A 17,977-nucleotide genomic window follows, 5' to 3' on the forward strand; every position below is an offset into this window, starting at 1 on the left:
TCATAATCCTGCGATTTGCTTCCCAGAAGACACAGCGCCTTACTTCCTGTTGTGGTTGCCCAAGGCTTAAGTGGCGCCCTTGCTGTCTCCGTCTTCGACTTGGGTCGAAAATTGTGACATTGATTGTGTTTGTACTTGGGCTCAGCTGGCGGAAGATCTAAGCCGTTGAGCACTGAAAATATTTCCCTTGGCCGCTCAAATGTCCTTCGAGTGCAGCTTAGGTTGAGTGCAGTGGCCAAGGCGGTTGCAATTATGCAAGGAATGTGCCACTGAGCTGGCTTAAGGGTTATGAGATGGGTCAAGAGGCCTTCGGAATTCATCTGTGGGATGCAAAGACCAAGTAAAAACTTCACTTTAACCGTTCCATTTCAATTCATTGGGTTTTATTATATTCTCCTTGCCATATCTTTATACAATCCATACATTTCTTTATTGGTATCTTTATTCGCTTAACTAAAATGTACACACAACGGACAAAACAATCTCGAGAAGCCAAGTCATATCGTATATATATAGTCAATAATATGACCCACAGAGTGCCTTGCGGGTGTCCCATATTTACAGTAATTTACACGGATATTTAAGCACATTACGAGTAGTTACCCAATCATCGTTCCCACGGATCGGTCCTGCTTCTATGGCTGTACAGTAACTCGTTCCCTTAACAGTTAGATATTTTAATTATTGTTCTCTCTGTCGCTTCTCCACTGATTCTATCTGTATCTGTAGCTCTCAATCGGTATCTCTATCTATTTTGTGACATTCCTTGGTCGCTGCTTGGATATTTACACGGCTGCCAGCTGCTAAATGATATACATATGTATCGAAGTCCTTTGTATAAATTCTGTAGAGTTATCTAACGCTTTCTCTAGCCCTTCCTGGTTCCTTCTCCTGTTTCCTATATAAAAATATCTCTGCTCTGCGACTAATTAACTTAATCATTAGCTGGTTGGCTATAGTGGCCACTACAGTTGCTAGACATTCGTAACGCCCAGCTTGGCCAGATTGCCCAGCGTGATGGTATCTCCGGGCTGAAGTCGCAGCGCCGCCTTATAACTGGCAGCCGCATGATTCGTGCGTCCCAGCAGATGCAGTATGGCCCCCAGATTGGTGTGAGCATGGGCATCGTCCGGTCGCAGGGCCACAGCCTGGAATTCATTTGGAAATTAGTCACTTTGAAAACTGTTTTTGTGATCAAGTAGGCTTACCTTTCTGTACCACATCTCTGCCTCCACCTTCCTGTCCAGTAGTCGCATTGCAGTTGCAGCAGCCACCACCAGAGCGTAGTCGTTGGGCGCCAATTCTGCAGCTCTCCGATGATAGATAGCGGACTCATGATGTCGCGACTGCAGGGAGAGGAATTCGGCTAAAAAATAAGATTAGTTTTTTAGCTTTTTCTTGTTGTAAGCAAAGGCTATAGGAGAGTACTCACCATAATGATGATAGACACTGGCCTGCTCGGGAGCCAGTTGCAAGGCCCGCTTGAACCACATCTCCGCCTCCGAGGCGCGACTGCTCTGTTTGGTGAAAAATATACAAATTAGAGATACCTCCTAATAGTAATGTACCGGTAAATGGAAACCTACATTTCTGGCCAGTGTAATGCCGTAGGAGAGATGGGCGGCCACCTGGTTGGGCTGCAGTTCGAGGGCGGCTCGATGGTGCCTCTCCGCCTCGTCCCACTGCTGCAGGCGACCGAGGACATCCCCGATTCGCTGGTAGAGAACCTCCCGCTGTTGCGGCAGTCCTGGCAGGGAAGACAGAGCCTCTCGATAGACGGCCAGAGCCCGTTGGAGTTTACCCTGCTCCACGTAGAGGGCCCCCAACTGCAAGTAGGCCGAGCTGCGGGCCTGATCATGGGCACCTCGGTCTCGAACAGCAGCCCCATCCAAGTTGGCGCCCGCCTGCAGAATTTCGATGGCCTGCTGGCGCTTGCCCAGCGCTATGAATGATATGCCCAGATTGAGGTAGGCCACTACAAGGGATAATGTCATAAGTAAGGTTCACCACTGCGCTGGGAAATCTGGAAAACTCACCCGCCAGATTTGGTCGGAACTTGATGGCGCGCTGAAAGCACTCGACAGCTGCGGAATAGACCTGCTGATTCTGGTGCAGGATGCCCCTGAAGCGAGAGTGAAAGTGTTGACATTAATAGACTGAACTTGTCCAGCTCTCGTGATCTAATTAGAGCGCCTAAATCGGAGAGACTGCCCTCTTTTGGGTTCCCTAGAGCCTGACGAGTCGAGTGCTGGGGGGGCTGAAGGGCTGCCACTCAGATGAGCAACTACTTTTACACTCAGCAAATCTTTCAATTACTTAATTTATATTAGATTTTATCTTTAACTTCTTGAACTATTCAAGTAAGTCTGCTTTGCTGCTTTAAAAATAAAATTGAAAGAGCTTGGACTTTAAAAGAGTTTCATACAAAGCTTGACTAGCTTTTTGCCTGGTGTAACCGGATTTATGTAATTAGTTTGCTACTGCCAAGCAGCTGGCTCTTAAAGTGGCGACTGCCTTGCACTTTTCCGCAACCGTTTCCAGGGCAAAAGAAAAGCAAAGAGGGTGCTTTTCACTTTTCCCATTCGAATGCGAGCCACAACAAGTGCAGCAGCAAGACCAACAATAAAATCACGAATGTTTGACGTTGGGTAAAGTAAAAAATCAAATTACACAGCTCAGTGATTTGCTGGTATCGGTGTTTGGCTGCTCCTGCTCCAGCTCACGCTCCTGCTGGTCCTGCCGAACGACGAGGACATGTGGGAATGTGTAAGGACTCCGGTATTTTGGGGAGATGGCAATCAGTCAAGCAAGCGACACTGCCGCGAGCATTGCTATTGATGATTTGATCGCAGTAAATAATGTATGTACGAGGATGTGTATCCGCAGGATTGCTGGCAGAACTGGGGGGAGGCTGCGGCGGCTGATCCAACCAACATTGATTTTCGATTAGCGCTTGGTTCGCTTTTGTAGGCAGCCTGTTGAAGGGTTTCCGCAGGACACAGGACACGGCACACACATAATGGCAGACTTAGCAGTTGTGACCTGGTTCTGAACCATTGACTTGAGGACTGTGGCATTAGCCTGGGTAAGAAGTAAGGGGGCGGGGAGTCGGGGCTAGTACAAGCAATAATCTGGCTTGCGACAAGCCGCCTGACGTTGACAGACAGGCGGTAAAAAGGAAAACCCGAAATGACGCACTGAATATTCAAAGCGCAACTCCGCGCTCACTTTTCTTTCGCTTTTTTCCAGCTTTGTATTTTGTATTCCCGCTTTCCCACTCCTGCTCCGCTGCTGGCTTTTCCTTCTGCCCCGTTTTATGTCGCATCGCGTAGCTACTGTGAAATATGCGCAATGAGCAAAAATGCAATGCGAACAGACAACAGACAGCAGACAAAACACAGACCGAGCACAGCACTATTCTAAACAGAAGGATCTCGGCAGAACGGAACAGAACAGAACAGGACAGAGCACGCTTACAGACTTTGTCAGACGTTGACAGGGGACGGAGGGACCGGCGGGCGGACGGAGAGAGTGTGAAAGCTAAGGACTTTTGTCGAGCATCCTGGATGGTACACAGTAAAAAAGGTCGGCTACATAGTTGGGAAAGATTTAAGATTGAGACTTAGTTTAGATTTAAGGAGATTGGAGATATTTAAAGTTCCTGTAAAAGCTAATTGTTGGCAATAAAGTTAAAAACTCAAAAGAGATTCTAGACTACGTACATTTTCTTCCAGTGCATGCATCACGAAATGCGCATAGTTTCTGCAGCGGCACGCAAATGCCCTGAGCAGGATACAAATGGGAAAACGAGACGAAGGATGCAGTCGCTTGGCGACTTGGAGGATTGGTGCGTGTCTCGGGTAGCGTGAAAAAAAGGAAATGGGCTTCATTTGACAGCTTGTTCGGCATTGTATTGCCATCTCGGGGACGGAGTCTCATAACTGGGATGCTACGCTGCATAAAATGGCCGCGCTAAATGCGCACCCAACCGAAGGGATTCCAGGGGTTGGAGGTATAGTGGCCCAAGTGGGTGGGCTGACGGGGCGGCAAATGCACGGAAAGATAATGAAAATGGCTGCCATTTATCGCATCGCTTTTGCCTGTCACATGTGGGTAGGCAGCATAATGAGGCCAGTTCCGGTTTACACTTTTGCAAAAAATTTCCCTAACTGCTTTCTGAGCAATATTAAACGCGTTAAGTTACTTTAATAGAATGTTTCCTTTAAATTTTACTAAGAACTTATATACCTCTATGTACCTGTCAAGGGACATCTAAAGCTAATAGTTTGCTTTAAAAAAAACACTCAAATCAGAGGCCTAACAGTTGGTTAAACGGTCGCTAAGTGCTCATTTATTGGTTACTCACAGATTGAAGTGCACATCCGCCATGTTGGGCCTGTAGCGAATGGCCTCTTGCAGGACCTGTTTGGCCTCCTCGTACCGACCCTGTGAACTGAGTACGCTGCCCAGATTGCCCAACGCTAAAAATCAAACTCAATTTAGCTGGGGACTCGGTTGGAAGGGATCGCAGAGGAGCACTTACCCTTTGGCGGATTGATGGCAATGGCGCTGCGGTACAGACTCTCCTCGTCCCGCCAATCGGCGTTCCTTCTCAAAGTCCTCAGGCTCATGGCGGCCAAGAGGACACTGAAGCTCAATAATAGGGTATTACGAGTCCTCTGGTTGCAGGCCATCAGCTTGGAGACCCCATAGCCAACCAGTAGACAGAAGCCAACGCTTGGAAGGTACAGAAGTCGTTCGGCTACTACGAATCCCACGTAGAAAAGCAGATTACTGGCTGGCAGGAAAGGCAGAGCCAGGAAGCTAAGGGACATGATGAGCACGCAGGCATGCCGATTCCCGGGCGACATCCCCTCCAGCGCGTAATCCTTGGAGGAGCACTGGAAGCTGCCACTCGAACTGGAGCTACTGCTACTAGAACTCGAACTTGAGGAGCTGGAACTGGAGCTATTTGTGCTGTTGCTGCAGCTGCTGCTGCTGCGGGAGCCGCGAAAGGCGGAAGACACAAGGTGAGGGTTTTGGGTTTGGTTTTGGGGAACTGGGGGATTTCCCTCGTAGACATAGCCACTGCTACTGTTGTTGTTACAATCGCGACATGGAAGCGCTTCCTGGTGGTGATAGGCTGCCTCAAAGGCTTGGTACTTGCTATTGTTGGCCATTCTCTTGCGCTTGGAGCGTGACTTGCGACTGGCCACCTTTTGGATGTGGTACTGCGGAAAGGAAGACACCCCGCTGGGGCTAACCTCCTTTGCCCCGCTTATCAGCTGGCGACAGCTGCGCCACGCCACACTCACCAACACCGAGTAGAAACAGGCTGACTGGGCATTGCGGCGATCCCACAGAGATGTGACCCTGGGAAGGGCATCCATGCCCCAGTCGAAACTCAGCACATTTGGTTGGAGCATCAAGCGCAGATTGAAGACGGGCAGGTAGAGGAAGGTCAGCAGCCTCGTCCAGGCAGATGGAGTCTTTGCGATGGGGTTGTCCGCACTGGAGAAGGCTGTCTGCGGTCCGGGCACAATCACCAGGCGGCAGTAGACGCCGCAGAACAGAGCTCCAAGAACTATGCACACAGATCGAAGGCGTTGCTGTTAAAATGAAGAACAAACCATATAACATTTTAATTAAGCATAAATATCATCTAAATTATAGAACTAATATATAGTAGACTACATAAATTAGAAAGATAACTTACCTTGTCCACCTGTCCGCTCAAGCCGCGCATCACGTCGAAGAGGGCACAGACTAAGAGCGCCGTAATAGCTGTCTCCTTGCAGAGTAGACCGGCCAAGGCCAGGATCAAAGTGGCGCCTAGGGCCAACCACTGGCGGGGATCCCCAGATTCACGCCACCTCATGTGTCGCAGGTAACTGAGGTACGTGAGCAGGTAGCAGACGCAGGCAGCCACGTCCGCCCGGCCCACAACCCCGGCCACCGCCTCCGTGTGAATCGGGTGGGCGGCAAAGAGGGCGCCGGCGGCCAGGACTGCCCACACCGAGGCCAAGAGGCTGCGAGCCACTCGCACCACCAAAGCAGTGGCCACACAATGGAGCAGATTGTTGACCAGGTGGAAGCCCCACGGCGCAAAGCCCCCGCCAAAGAGATAGTTCAACCGGAAGCTGAGCACGCACAGCGGTCGCCACGAGCCGTGGGATCCGCTGTCTGTCAGTGGAGTTCCCCAGAAGTCGTTCGAGAAGCTCCGCTGCCAGGGAGTTCCGCCCGAGACATCCGAGTTTGCCAGAATAGCTCGTCTGCAAAGAGGAAGGAGATTATGGAAAAATAAGAAACGTAGTTGGTGGATCGACTCCCAACTCTTTAAAACCCAAATATGTGGAATGTGGATTTAACTTCATTTTATGGACTTTTCTGAATTTTCCGTTCAAACTCCTGGCACTTTAAGTCTCCTTAAAGAAGGCTGCAGCGAAGGCTGTTTGCCCCGGAACTTTTCTCCAGCCATTAGGGCACCCACACACAACTGCCCATGCATTTATTGTGCACATTTTGTGCCGGAGTCAAGCCGAGTAAAAGCCAAACTGGCTGAGTCTCGATGTTGTCATTGATGTCATCATCGGCATCCGCACACACGTCGTCTCGAAATGCACTTTAAAAAACTGTCCAATTCTAGGATATTTATTCTACTAATTCTTAAAGAGGTTATACGGCGCATTGTTTAAACACGTGAAATGTTGTTGATCTAAGACTACAAATTTAAATAATTCACTAAGATTTTAGAAAGTGGTGCCTTTTCTATTCAAGTTTGTTAGCCCTTTTTCCGTTCTGTGCTTTAGAATTGCCGCAGCTACTATTCTGAGAACGACTTCCACTACATTGCCAACATCATCGACTGGTATCCTGTTGGCTTTTCCCACACAAACACACTGCCTCGCACTAGGACTTGCATTTTGGTCTTTGGCGGGAGTCCTGCTCCCCCACTTTCTACTCCGGTATTTCTGCTCTACCACCTGTGCACTCTCTGCACGCACGGCAGGCGGACTTTTGTAGGATTTGGGCCGAGTGTTCGTGACAACGACGACGGCGGTGCCAGCAGCTCGTATATCATGGCAAAGGCCGATGAGGTGGCCTCAGCGCCACCCCAAAGCCGCCTGTCCCACCTGCCCACCGCCGGCGGTTCACATAAACAAATGCCACTCTAATGCCGCATAAAGTCGGTGGAGCAGCCGGTTCTGTGTGTGTGCGGATGTGGGCTGAAATTCGATTTTAAGCACCACTGGAATTCCATTGCAGCATCAAGGCATGCCGCAGGCGACTTTCCCCCACCAAGCACTTTTCCTTTTCCCTCTTATTTTTCGTAATGTAACGCAATTCGGGCTGTGCTATCGCAACTTTAATAAATTTCCCTAGAAGCTCGAACGCTTTCCACCCCGATTCCCTGGGCATAATGACTCTTACCTGTCGTCGTAGACGAAACCGGCATTCAGCGTGTTCAGATATAGGACGAAGGCCAGGCTGCAGCAGATCAGACACGTGAAGTCCATGCTGGAATGGCAGAAGGGGGGAGGGTATCGATTAGTTTGCTTTTATCCGTAAGCTATTACAGGAACTATCTTAAAATAAAGTGTTATGTCGAACTCGAGGTCTTATCGGTTAGATTTCAAATTATGTTTAAGCCTATGACCTATCAGCATTAGTTATTACTAGAGTTAGAGAGCTGTAGGTCTAGATAATTGGAAAAAAGATAGAAATATTCAAGAATTAGCGTCCTACTCCTCAATAATTGGGAAGTTACAAAATTTCTAGCACTTTAAAGTGAATGCCTTATATAACGAACTCGACGACGAGCAAAAGTTCTGACATCATCCGAGATCCTTTCGCAGCCATGTTTTGCAACTCTGGATCATATTTCCCATTACAGGTATTCGTCGTCGGCTTTTGTTGCTACTGCTGCCAGCGGCAGTAAGTAACTGCTGGCAGCAGCTTTTCCTCCGCTTTTCCTCTGGCTTTTCATTCCTTTCGGAATCGGGCGGCAACGTGCAGGTAGATTGCATTCATGACTTCCTCCTTTTTGGCGCATTGTTGTCATTTCGGACTCCCTGACAGCAGTTGTTGTGCCGCCTTTGTTGTTGTTTACTGGCCGTTGATGATGTTGCTACAGCCATTACACATAATGAGAGCCAGCAGTCTGTTGCTGTTGCTGTTTCTGTTGCCTTTGCATTTGCTTATCCCGCCCCTTCTTTCGGGCTCCCTGTGCACATTTGTTGCTGCGGTTGCCAACGTGAACAGGCCCGGCCTCCCACTTCTACTCCCTCATCCACCTCCCGAGATACAACCCCTTTTACAACCCGGCATCGTTGACATTAAGAGTCGCAGCAGTTGCAGACAATAAAGGCTATCAACAAGCCTCGACGGCAATGTTTGTCCATAAGCCGGCATGTGAGAGTGCAAGCGAGTCGGAGTCCTTGGCTTCTCCACCGAATAATGGACACATGAGGTCCTGGAAACCGCATCCACATTACGCCATCCCCAACCCCTTTCTTGTCCTGCCGCTGAATGGGGTTTAAAGTGGCAGCACTAAGGCCCAGGTTCTACATGATTATCAACAAATGGCAGACTGGCTAATAACTTTCCTAAAAATGGTAAAGGATAAACTTGTTTGACAGAGATGTTATGATGGCTTGACTTAACCTCAGATGCAGATGTAATCCAATTCCATTTGTATTGACAATTTTCGGACTGAACTAGTTCCCAGACAAACTGTATTGCGCAACTCCAGCACTTTCCCTGGCTTTCTTTTTGGGGCTCACAAGCTTGTACATGCGAGCAATAAGCAGTTGGCTTAGGCCTCGCTAAGTCTTATAAAGGGGATGGCTAAGTAGGCGGCATAGTTTTGTCGACGTTGACACAGCAAGAGATTTGGCATTATGCACGAGGTCCGGGCCTTGAGCGGCTTATGGCCAAATTAGCAGCATTCAATATGCGAGTAAGCCGCAAAGGGAAAATGGGAAAAGCGAATGAGGACGAAGGACTTTACTACACACACCCGCTAAAATTGCTTTGCTAATGAGCCATAATGATGAGCTTGGCCCGAGTTCTTTTCCTTTCGCTTTCCTTTGTGGGTGTTTGCCTGATTGATTTGCCTGCAGTTTGTTTCCGAGCCATTGACTTGGCCCCAGTACATCTCAGGACTATCATTCGCAAGTTGTCAACTCATTTGGCGAGCGAGTCGCATACCAATTATCCGCAAATAATAGCCCACAGCTTGAAGGCCATGTATGAGGATGAAGGTCCTTTGTTTGCTCTTCCGTACATTTCCTTGCTTTCCTTCCGCTCAATCTAGCTTTTCCCAGGGCTACACCCACCCGCCCACACATCACGGCTCATTTGGGCCATAAATCATGTTTTATTTTCGTAATTAGCCCAGCCACCGCATAAATAACGGGCTTTTCATTGTCTCAATTTTCGGGGCCCACCATCTCGGCCTCGGCTTCCCTTGTTTGCCTATTTAACAGTTTCAGGTTTATTGTTGATTAAATTTCCACTTTGTCTTATTACTTGCCACCGCCGTCGCACTTTAAACTGTTTGCTCACAAGTTCGAGACTCCCACCTTGCGGCACTTGCCACTCTCCTTGCCTTTCCACTTGGCTCATGCCAGTTGGCACTTTTGTTTTTATTGCCCTGCCACCTGCCATCCTTTGCTGCTGACCTAGTAAATTGTGTCGTCTAATGGTTTTTCTTTCTGTTTTCTCCTTCCTTTTATTTTTTGCCTGCTGCCACTCCCCCACGCTCTCGCTGTTTTTCATCGCTGCGTTTGTTTGTTGTGCCTTTGACAGTTTCCGCTTCCGTTCGGGCAGGTGTTTCTCTGGCTACCACCTAATGTTCAGCCACCGAAGGTCGCTTAACCCTTGGATTTCCCCCGGATGGAGCTGGAATTTGAGCCGCCCCTTTAAAGTTCGAATCGATCTATATGGAGTGGTATGTGCACTGTGAAAAAAACGGTCAGAGCGGTCAAGGTACTCCCTCTTTAAGACTTCACCCAATTTGAAGAGGAATAGAGATGGAGCAGAATTTATAATATATTTTTAATCCATGTCGACCTTTTTTTATCGTTGCAGTGTAGGCGAAGGCTTCACCAGGCCAGGGTCACTCTGCAGGCCACAATTAGCCAGCAGCAGCGACTTTGGGTATTAAAATTCCAAATTAATTGCCCGGCGAGTGGCGCTGGATGGCTGAAATGCCAAAAACAGCAGCACCAGTATGGAAATTAGAAACTGGCGTAGGACTCCGGAGACTAATAGACGTGAAATTTAAGCGCATTGAATTAATTTCCCCTCTCACACACACACACACATACACACAGCTACACGGAACACGAATAAAGTTATTTAGGGCTGGCAGCAAAAACTATAATTAATAGGCGTTTTTATTTCACTTTGCTTGATTATGCATAAAATTAATTATATGCCGACACCTGCGGCCGGCATTGGCCCCCCTTGAAAAGGGGTTAAGACCACCCTCAACACCCACAGACACTTGGCCACAATTTTTTTTGTGCTCCCCAAGAGGTGAGCAATCATTTGCCGCTTAAATTGCTGCCGAATAAAGCTGAAAAAAGCAGACTACAGTTGAGTAAACCTGCCAAGAGTGAAAGTTTATTATTATGCGGTATGCAGCGTTGCCTTGTCGGCCCACACATTGCATTTTAAATAGGCAGTTTTAGTTTTGGGGGCTCCCACTCCACCGCACTCTATTCCACTCCCCTTCACTTTCGCCTGCCCAACCGGACATCAAAATAATGAACGGAAAGGCAGCCATTTTGGGAAAGTGCCGTAAAAATGCCGAAAACGTTTTAAAAATGAAACGATTACACCATTGCGGCTTGCAAACGACCAAGTTATGATAATGTTTGGCCAACTAAACTCGTTTAGCTTGCCAAATACGACTGGGCCACCCCCTTTTCCTCTATTTCCACCAAAAAAAAACCACACCTATGTGTGTGAGTGCGGATGTGCAAGGTAAGCCTCACAGCAAGTCCGCAACACATGCAAACAAGTCGAAATCCGAGTGCGGAGGCTCGGTGCAGGGAGTCGGTAGTCAGGAGACCAGAGTCCGGAGTCCAGAAACCAGAGTCCAGAGTCCCAAGTCCCAAGTCCGGGCCATTGGGCACATTGTGGATGCAGCCCGGCCTGACTTTCCGGTCAGCTTTCGTTGGGAACGGACTGCCCTTGCTACTGCCAATATTTTTGGAGGTATTTAGAAGCCGAGCTGGGCTCTGTGGGTGTCTCTGGTAACAGAGTGCAGAGTATAAATGTTTATTGGCTTCGAGTGCACTTGCAGAAAAGCTATCAAGAGCTTTCTGGGCTCTGTTGTTGTAGAATAAAGATAAGTCCTCGATTCCGTAAGGTTACACGGATACCAAATTAAGTGAAAAAGAAGATCAATCGAAAATAATTTAAGTATTTTAAGCTAACTATATACTTTCATTAACTTCATATCTTATTTCTTTCTGTGCTAGAGTTCAGATTCCAACCAAAGCCAGGGCAGACTCAGACTTTTGGCAGTTTTATGCTAATCACAAAAAGGCAGTTTTCCGCCCCCGCACACCCGTACACACACATGCACCGCATGTACACACATTCAGATTTTTGGGGCGTGGCTGTTTGAGGAAAACTTTTCATATTTTGGCCCTGCAGTAAAGTTTTCGTTCGCTTTGGGGGTTTTCCTCGAGTTTCGGTTTTATAACTCGTTGAACATTTGCCCAACGGTTCGTACAATTGCAGCAGCACCCCGCATTTTCCCGTGGAAAACCTGTCTGAGCGGCTTTTGTCGAATTATGAAAGTGCCGCAGTTCCGCTTCGAGGCTTAAACGGCAACGGAATTTGAATACGGAGCTGGCTTCGATCAAAAGATTATTAAGGCCATTCGAAAATAGGAGATACTCGTATATGAGATGTGTTCTGGGTTTGGAATAAGATTTATAAACTCTATGGATATCGTGTTGCCTATCTTTCAAGTCTTAAGTACACTTCATCCTCTCCTGATTATTGACTGGAAGACCTCGTATTCAGCCATCGTTCGAGCCTTACAAACAGACAGCTACTTCAGCCGCATATAAATAATAATTAGGTAATAATTAGCATCTGTCAATTAACAGAGCTCGATACGCTCTCGAGTTTCGCTGGGCACTTTCCCCGTCTGCCGCTCAACACTTCACAGCCATAATTTAATTTAAATGCCCAAAACTGTGAATCGTTTAATTATGTATTCGCCGGCACACACACAAAATGGGTGGAAAACACTTAACGGAGGGCTTTCGGGAGGAAGGATGCCTCGGATTTACTATGCCAAAATGTTTTGGCGCCCGAAAAACAATGCTAAAACCCAAAGAGCGGAATCCAAAGAGTCTCGATAATCGCGCTGGGAAAACGGGGCGGTGGGGAAATTCGGCGCAAAATGAGAAGCTGCGGCCTAGTTACGAACGGTATGGTAGTGTGCGTAAGTGAGCGTGTGTATTCGAGCTGCGTTAATTGAATGCGCAACTGTCGTGCGTTGTCCCCTCCCCACAGTCAGCACCCTCTTCGTATCGTCCCATTCCCCTACCCGTCATTTGCGTAAGCCTGTTGAACAATTATAACTGGGATGTCCAAATGCCAAGTGCCTTGAAATTGAGTCCGACGACCAACGTGGCGTATGCGTGTTGCTCTATATGCTAATTAAAATGACATGTGTCTATGTGTGTGTGCGTTCTCTGTCTGTCTGTCTATCTGTCTGTATGTGTGTTTGTCTGTGTGTGTGTGTGTGCGCTTTGTGCTGTTTGCATTACATAATTATAATTACGCATACGCCATGTTGGCGCGCATTTGATTTGACCGCTTTGCTTCACTCTAAGAAAATTGTTTAATCTTCTAAAGGAAAAACTATATATTAATTAAGCCTTAATGTTAACAAAGAAGCTGGAAGATACTTATGAATAATAGTTCTTAAGAGATTATATCAGTTAAGGAAGCTTTACGGACAGTTTGTTTAAGGTCTAAATTATTTTTTCAAGTGTAGAAGTGCAAAGCTTGTTCCTACTGTATGAGGCAAATATTTACGATACTGTTGCATTTGCACCACCAGCTTCCAACCAGGCTGCCCCTGTTTTCATTTCTTTTTTTTGGCATTTAAATAGTTGGCATGGAATATTTAACGTTTTGACGCGTTGCCCAAACAACCCGGAGGAAGCTCCGCAAATGCAATGCAAAAAACTGTGCAAATCGAAACATTAACTGGCTGCTGCCAGCTGCGGAAAAAATGTATGTATAGTGTGTGGCATGATTCGTATGAAATAATTAAACGGCATCCACGTTTGTGCCCGTCAGGTGTCCGGCGCCCTGTGGATTGGTATGGGTTCTGGGTCAGGGAAGAAATCCAATTGCTAACCGCAAACATAATTAAAAACTTTGCGCAACCACAATCGATGGCGAATGGGATTGGGTTCCGATTTTCGGACATTACACAAGTCACGTGGGTGTGCGAGTGGCAGTGGCCAGAAGGAGTTGCAGCTGCAATAAAATTGAGCGGAAATGCTCACGAACTGCCACTGCAACTGCGACTGCACTCCCTCGGATCGTACGTGGGCATAAATCCAATTAAATCACAAGTTACGCAATGTGATAAGTCACGTTGTTTATTGTTTCAGCGCACACGACGGGGAGGGGGTCATCCCTCGCACACCGCAATTTATGCACAACCGACAGGCAAACACAGCGAAACAAACAAACAACTCACGCGCCGGCAGGAATAAAATAAAATGAAATAAAATAAAAAACAAATGCTGTGCGAATCCCCCAAAAAGAACAGCAGCCGCACGCTCAAATGAAGCCCCATAAAATACTGCAAAACTAAACGCAGTCTGCGGATTTGGCAAACGTATATCAGCCGCGAACACGCAGAAACCGCGGTGGATGCACTCGTAGTAGCTTCCATAAATGGATAATCCCTTGAAATAAATGAACCAAGCTGAACTAAAGCTAAAGTTAATAGCTTCCTTCTAGTTTCCTCACACGTCATTAAAAGGTATTAAAGTAGAGTTAAAATTAAGAGCTTAGTTAATGAAATGATTATCTCTTTGTAGTTTAGAAAGTTAAGCATGTTAAACCAACAACATCCATCTCAGTCATACAGCGCATCTCCAGGAAACTTCATCGATTTGTTTGCTTTTAAATGAAAGTCTTCTTCGAGTTTTCAGCTTGACCAACTTTACATTCCCAATCCCCAAAACCTTCCGTCTCTTAGCCATTATTTACTTTTGGTCAACTCTGCCTGCGAGTTGGAGGAGGGCAGAAAAAAGGCAAAACAGGGTGAAATATGAGCCGAAAAGAGGGAACTGACAAACAATTTTTGAAGTGCGTTTGGCGCACATTGAAGTTTGTGTGGCTTTCGGCACTGCTGGCGAACTTGATTATTTCTGGTGGTTGGGCGGAGTCCCTGAAGGTAAGCTGGCCCCAGGTTTATTGAAGCATCAATTTTTTGCCGGCCAAATTATTTATTAAGTCCCCGAAAAGGGCTAGCCACGACCTGAAGATTCTCCGCAGATTCGAGGACCGCAAGAAAAGGGTTTTCCCCAAGCAAACTTTTAATGCCCTGCCAGAAGTTCGTGGGGAGAGAGTGGAAAGGAAAAGCAGCTTTAAGGCAGCCCCACATCAAAGTCGCGATTCCTTTTATGGTTTTTTAATGCTGCAGCATTATTAGGTGGCTTCTATGCTGCGCCATTCGCCTTCCGGCGGCATAAAACCCCAACGAGCTGCGCGTCGGAGCGTTAAAATTTGTCACGCGCTCCTCCGCACATGGGGCGTATGGGTAATTTTTTTGCACTGCGCCCAGGGCGAAGTTCCACATCGATCGATGTGCGCTGCCAGTGCGCCAGCTGGCAAACGTATATCGCAAACATTTCTATCAATCATTCAAAGCGATTGATTCTCAATGCAAACGGAACGGTTTTCTGACCTCAATGCACTTGCAAAAATATTTTTAAAACTTTTTAAAGATCGAGAATTTTTCACTTTTTCATTTCATATCCATTTACTAGATAGTTAATGCAGTTTTGAAAAGTAAAAACTTCTTCAAGAATAATCAACATTTCCCATTAAAAGGATTCCAAATTGATGTATTTTCTTCTAGTGTATAAGACAGATATACAGCACCTGCAGCTGCCGGTTTCCCTTGCCAAAATAATGCACATTGCAATATCGTGCTAACTCACACTCAGCCAAATTGACAACCGACAGATTTTTTGCCATTGTGCAAAAATGCTCGTCATGTGCGGGCTAAACCAGGAGCAGAGATACAGATGCAGATTCAGATACAGATACAGATACAGATATGGAACACAGAAAACAGACCCGGCCAGCAGTCAAATAAACAGGAATGGAAGGGGGCAGGAGCAGCTGCCAAATGCTGGTAGATGGAAGCCGGTGGCCAGCAGTTTGCTGTTGCAAATTTGTATCTGCTATGAAATGTAAGAATGTAATTGATGTGCCATTTGCGGCAAAGTGGTGATCGAGGAGGCAGCGTTCGCCGAAACCATTGGAAAGCATTGCAGGTGGTGACCCCGACATGTTGCAGGATATAAAAGGCATCCAGCATTGCCACTGCACAGAGAAAAATGTAAAGCTCTCGTTGTATTCTGTTTACAAAGCAAACAATTTAGAACTGTTTACGGGAATGCAGCGAATTAAAACATGAAAATTGTTTGCCCTGCTTTTGTAAATGAGCCTGCTAATTAGACTAAGCTCATCGATTGGTATTTGCAAATATAAATAAACAAATTGGTAAAGTATTGAATGAGCCTGTTTGATATTTCAATTAAACAGAATTGTTGATATAAGATTATGGTTTCTTTTAGATGGATTTTAGTAGCAAAGCTACAAACACTGCTGCTTTCTTTGCGTGTAATTTCTTTCGGTTGCTGGATGCCAAACACAGCATTTTAAGTGAATGAAATGAAAACAAATATTGCAAATTTACACAATATAGAGCGCACACATACTAGTGTGCTGGGGCTTGCGATTGTTGTGTGCGTCTGAGAGAGTGAGTGAGTGTGTGGGGGGAATGGATTGGCATATCTGCGGTGGTCGTGCGGTTGTGGCCAACTGTCCATTATGCGGATCCATCACTCGCGGATCCCGAGCTCTTATTTGAGTTGGGCTGCACTTTCTCTCCCTAACGTTATTTAATCGATGATTTAACCAGTCGAAAGCGGCATGGAATGCGAAATATCAATCGGTTTTTTCCAGGGGTGTACCAGGATCCCCATCAATATGAAATCTGTGCCCAAAAACAAAATTAAATGAATAAGAAAGTTCGAATTGGGTTTAAAAACCAATAAATATAAAACTAATACCTTAAGTACGACTCTGAAGAAGAGTCTTCTGGTAGATTTAAAAACCAAAAATCCTGGGACACCTCAACTAATCGTCCGTTGAGCAGCCAATTCGATCTTTCCATCCCTTTCGCGCTTCTCCCTCTCGGTTTTCCTGGCCATGTTGGAGCTGGGCAAATACAACTTACTGATTTTATTGCAAATTGATTTTATGTGCACCTGCCACGCCCATACGCCCCCACCTATAGCCATCCTTTTACTGACTGACTGCCAGCAGTTTAATTCAAACAAATTTTTCATGTTTACATTGTAGGGCGATAGTGGAAACTTTTTAATCAAAGTTAATTGGAAAGTTTTGCTTTGTCATTGCACACACACACACACACACTCACTCAGGCACACGCAGACAGAGACAGATGGCTCTATAGTCTGGCCAACACACACAAACTCTAACACACACATGCATAAAAAGGCAAACTAAAAACTAAAAAGTAAAATGTAGGTTATCCTTCAGCGCACACAAAATGGTTCTCGATTCTCTGTGGGTTACTCCCCACTCGCTCTATCCAACTGTCTGTCTCTATCTCTGACCTATCCCCATCTCTTTCCCCTCCTACAGCTATTCCTATACCTATCCCCATCCCTATTTGTAGTCCTATCTCTATCTCCGGCTGTTGTTGGCCCACCTTTGATGATAAAATGTCATTTTGCTCGTTTACGTGCTCGTCCTGTGTTCGGCCTTCTCTGCTTCCTCCTCGCTGCCAGGGCCAGGGCTGACATTCAACGCTCTTGATTAAATTTTATGCAGTTTAACTATTTCTTTTTGGGGCCAGAGACAGAGGGAGATGGATAGAGCAGTCTCTGCACCGCTCTTTTTATTACGTTTGAAGGCTGACGGACGCATTCAACACTTGAGCTTACACGGAAAAAGAAAGAAAAAGTTAGGCACTTAAGAGATTGCAACAAGAACTCTTCATCAAGATGCTAACATTTTTCAAGATTGATATTTGAGGATTCCTTATATCATTTTGTATGGGATTGAAAACTATTAAATTATCAAATGAATATCAAGAAGAAATATAATCTTCGGGCATCCAACTGCTTTCTTCAGTGTAGCCCTTCCGAATCCTTTCATACCCTTCTGTGTCTTCTCTGTAAGCTTCAGTTTATGCTGCAACCGGAAAATTAATCCTAATGAGTGCTGACACACACACGCCAGCAGAACGGGAAGGAGAGGAAAAGCCAGTGGAATAGGGCAGGAGGAAGCGGTGCAGGCAGTTTGTTTGCGCATGTGAAGCGATTTATGCTTTTCATGCCCTTTCTTTCCTGAGGGGTATATTCAGAGGATCGCTAAGGGCTTTGCCTTTATCTTAAAAAGTCCTAGGGATGAGTTAGCGTTTCCCTAAAGATTTGAATATTTGAGAGCTATAACACACTACACCTGTAATCCTTTTTTTAAATCACTTATTAAAGTTTCTTAAGGGGTGCAGAAAAACAGCACTAAGAATATGGTTGTAACCATAGTTATAACTTATTTTTGTGAAACATTCAAAACAGGATACTGATTAAACTTTAACCTCAAAAAAGTGTATTCCTTGAGTCGTTTTTCCGGTTATCTGCCGACTGCTCTCAGTCCC

General features: G+C 46.2%; 1 protein-coding gene across 1 annotated transcript in view; it reads right to left on the reverse strand.

Moving 5' to 3' along the window:
- Window positions 1-361: 361 nt before the first annotated feature.
- LOC108110951 (protein O-mannosyl-transferase TMTC2) overlaps window positions 362-17,977 on the reverse strand; it is a 28,036-nt gene continuing 10,420 nt past the window's right edge. The window contains exons 2-10 of the mRNA XM_017220246.2: window positions 7,432-7,518; window positions 5,717-6,272; window positions 4,544-5,609; window positions 4,367-4,481; window positions 2,037-2,122; window positions 1,587-1,975; window positions 1,433-1,517; window positions 1,209-1,366; window positions 362-1,148 (exon numbers count right to left, since the gene is read on the reverse strand). Of these exons, the coding sequence (XP_017075735.2) occupies window positions 975-1,148; window positions 1,209-1,366; window positions 1,433-1,517; window positions 1,587-1,975; window positions 2,037-2,122; window positions 4,367-4,481; window positions 4,544-5,609; window positions 5,717-6,272; window positions 7,432-7,518 (2,716 nt within the window). The 3' untranslated portion in view covers window positions 362-974. The remainder of the gene's footprint in view (window positions 1,149-1,208; window positions 1,367-1,432; window positions 1,518-1,586; window positions 1,976-2,036; window positions 2,123-4,366; window positions 4,482-4,543; window positions 5,610-5,716; window positions 6,273-7,431; window positions 7,519-17,977) is intronic.

This window comes from Drosophila eugracilis, unplaced genomic scaffold, assembly GCF_018153835.1.
Source record: "Drosophila eugracilis isolate 14026-0451.02 unplaced genomic scaffold, ASM1815383v1 contig_2152, whole genome shotgun sequence".
Taxonomy (NCBI): Eukaryota; Metazoa; Arthropoda; class Insecta; order Diptera; family Drosophilidae; genus Drosophila; species Drosophila eugracilis.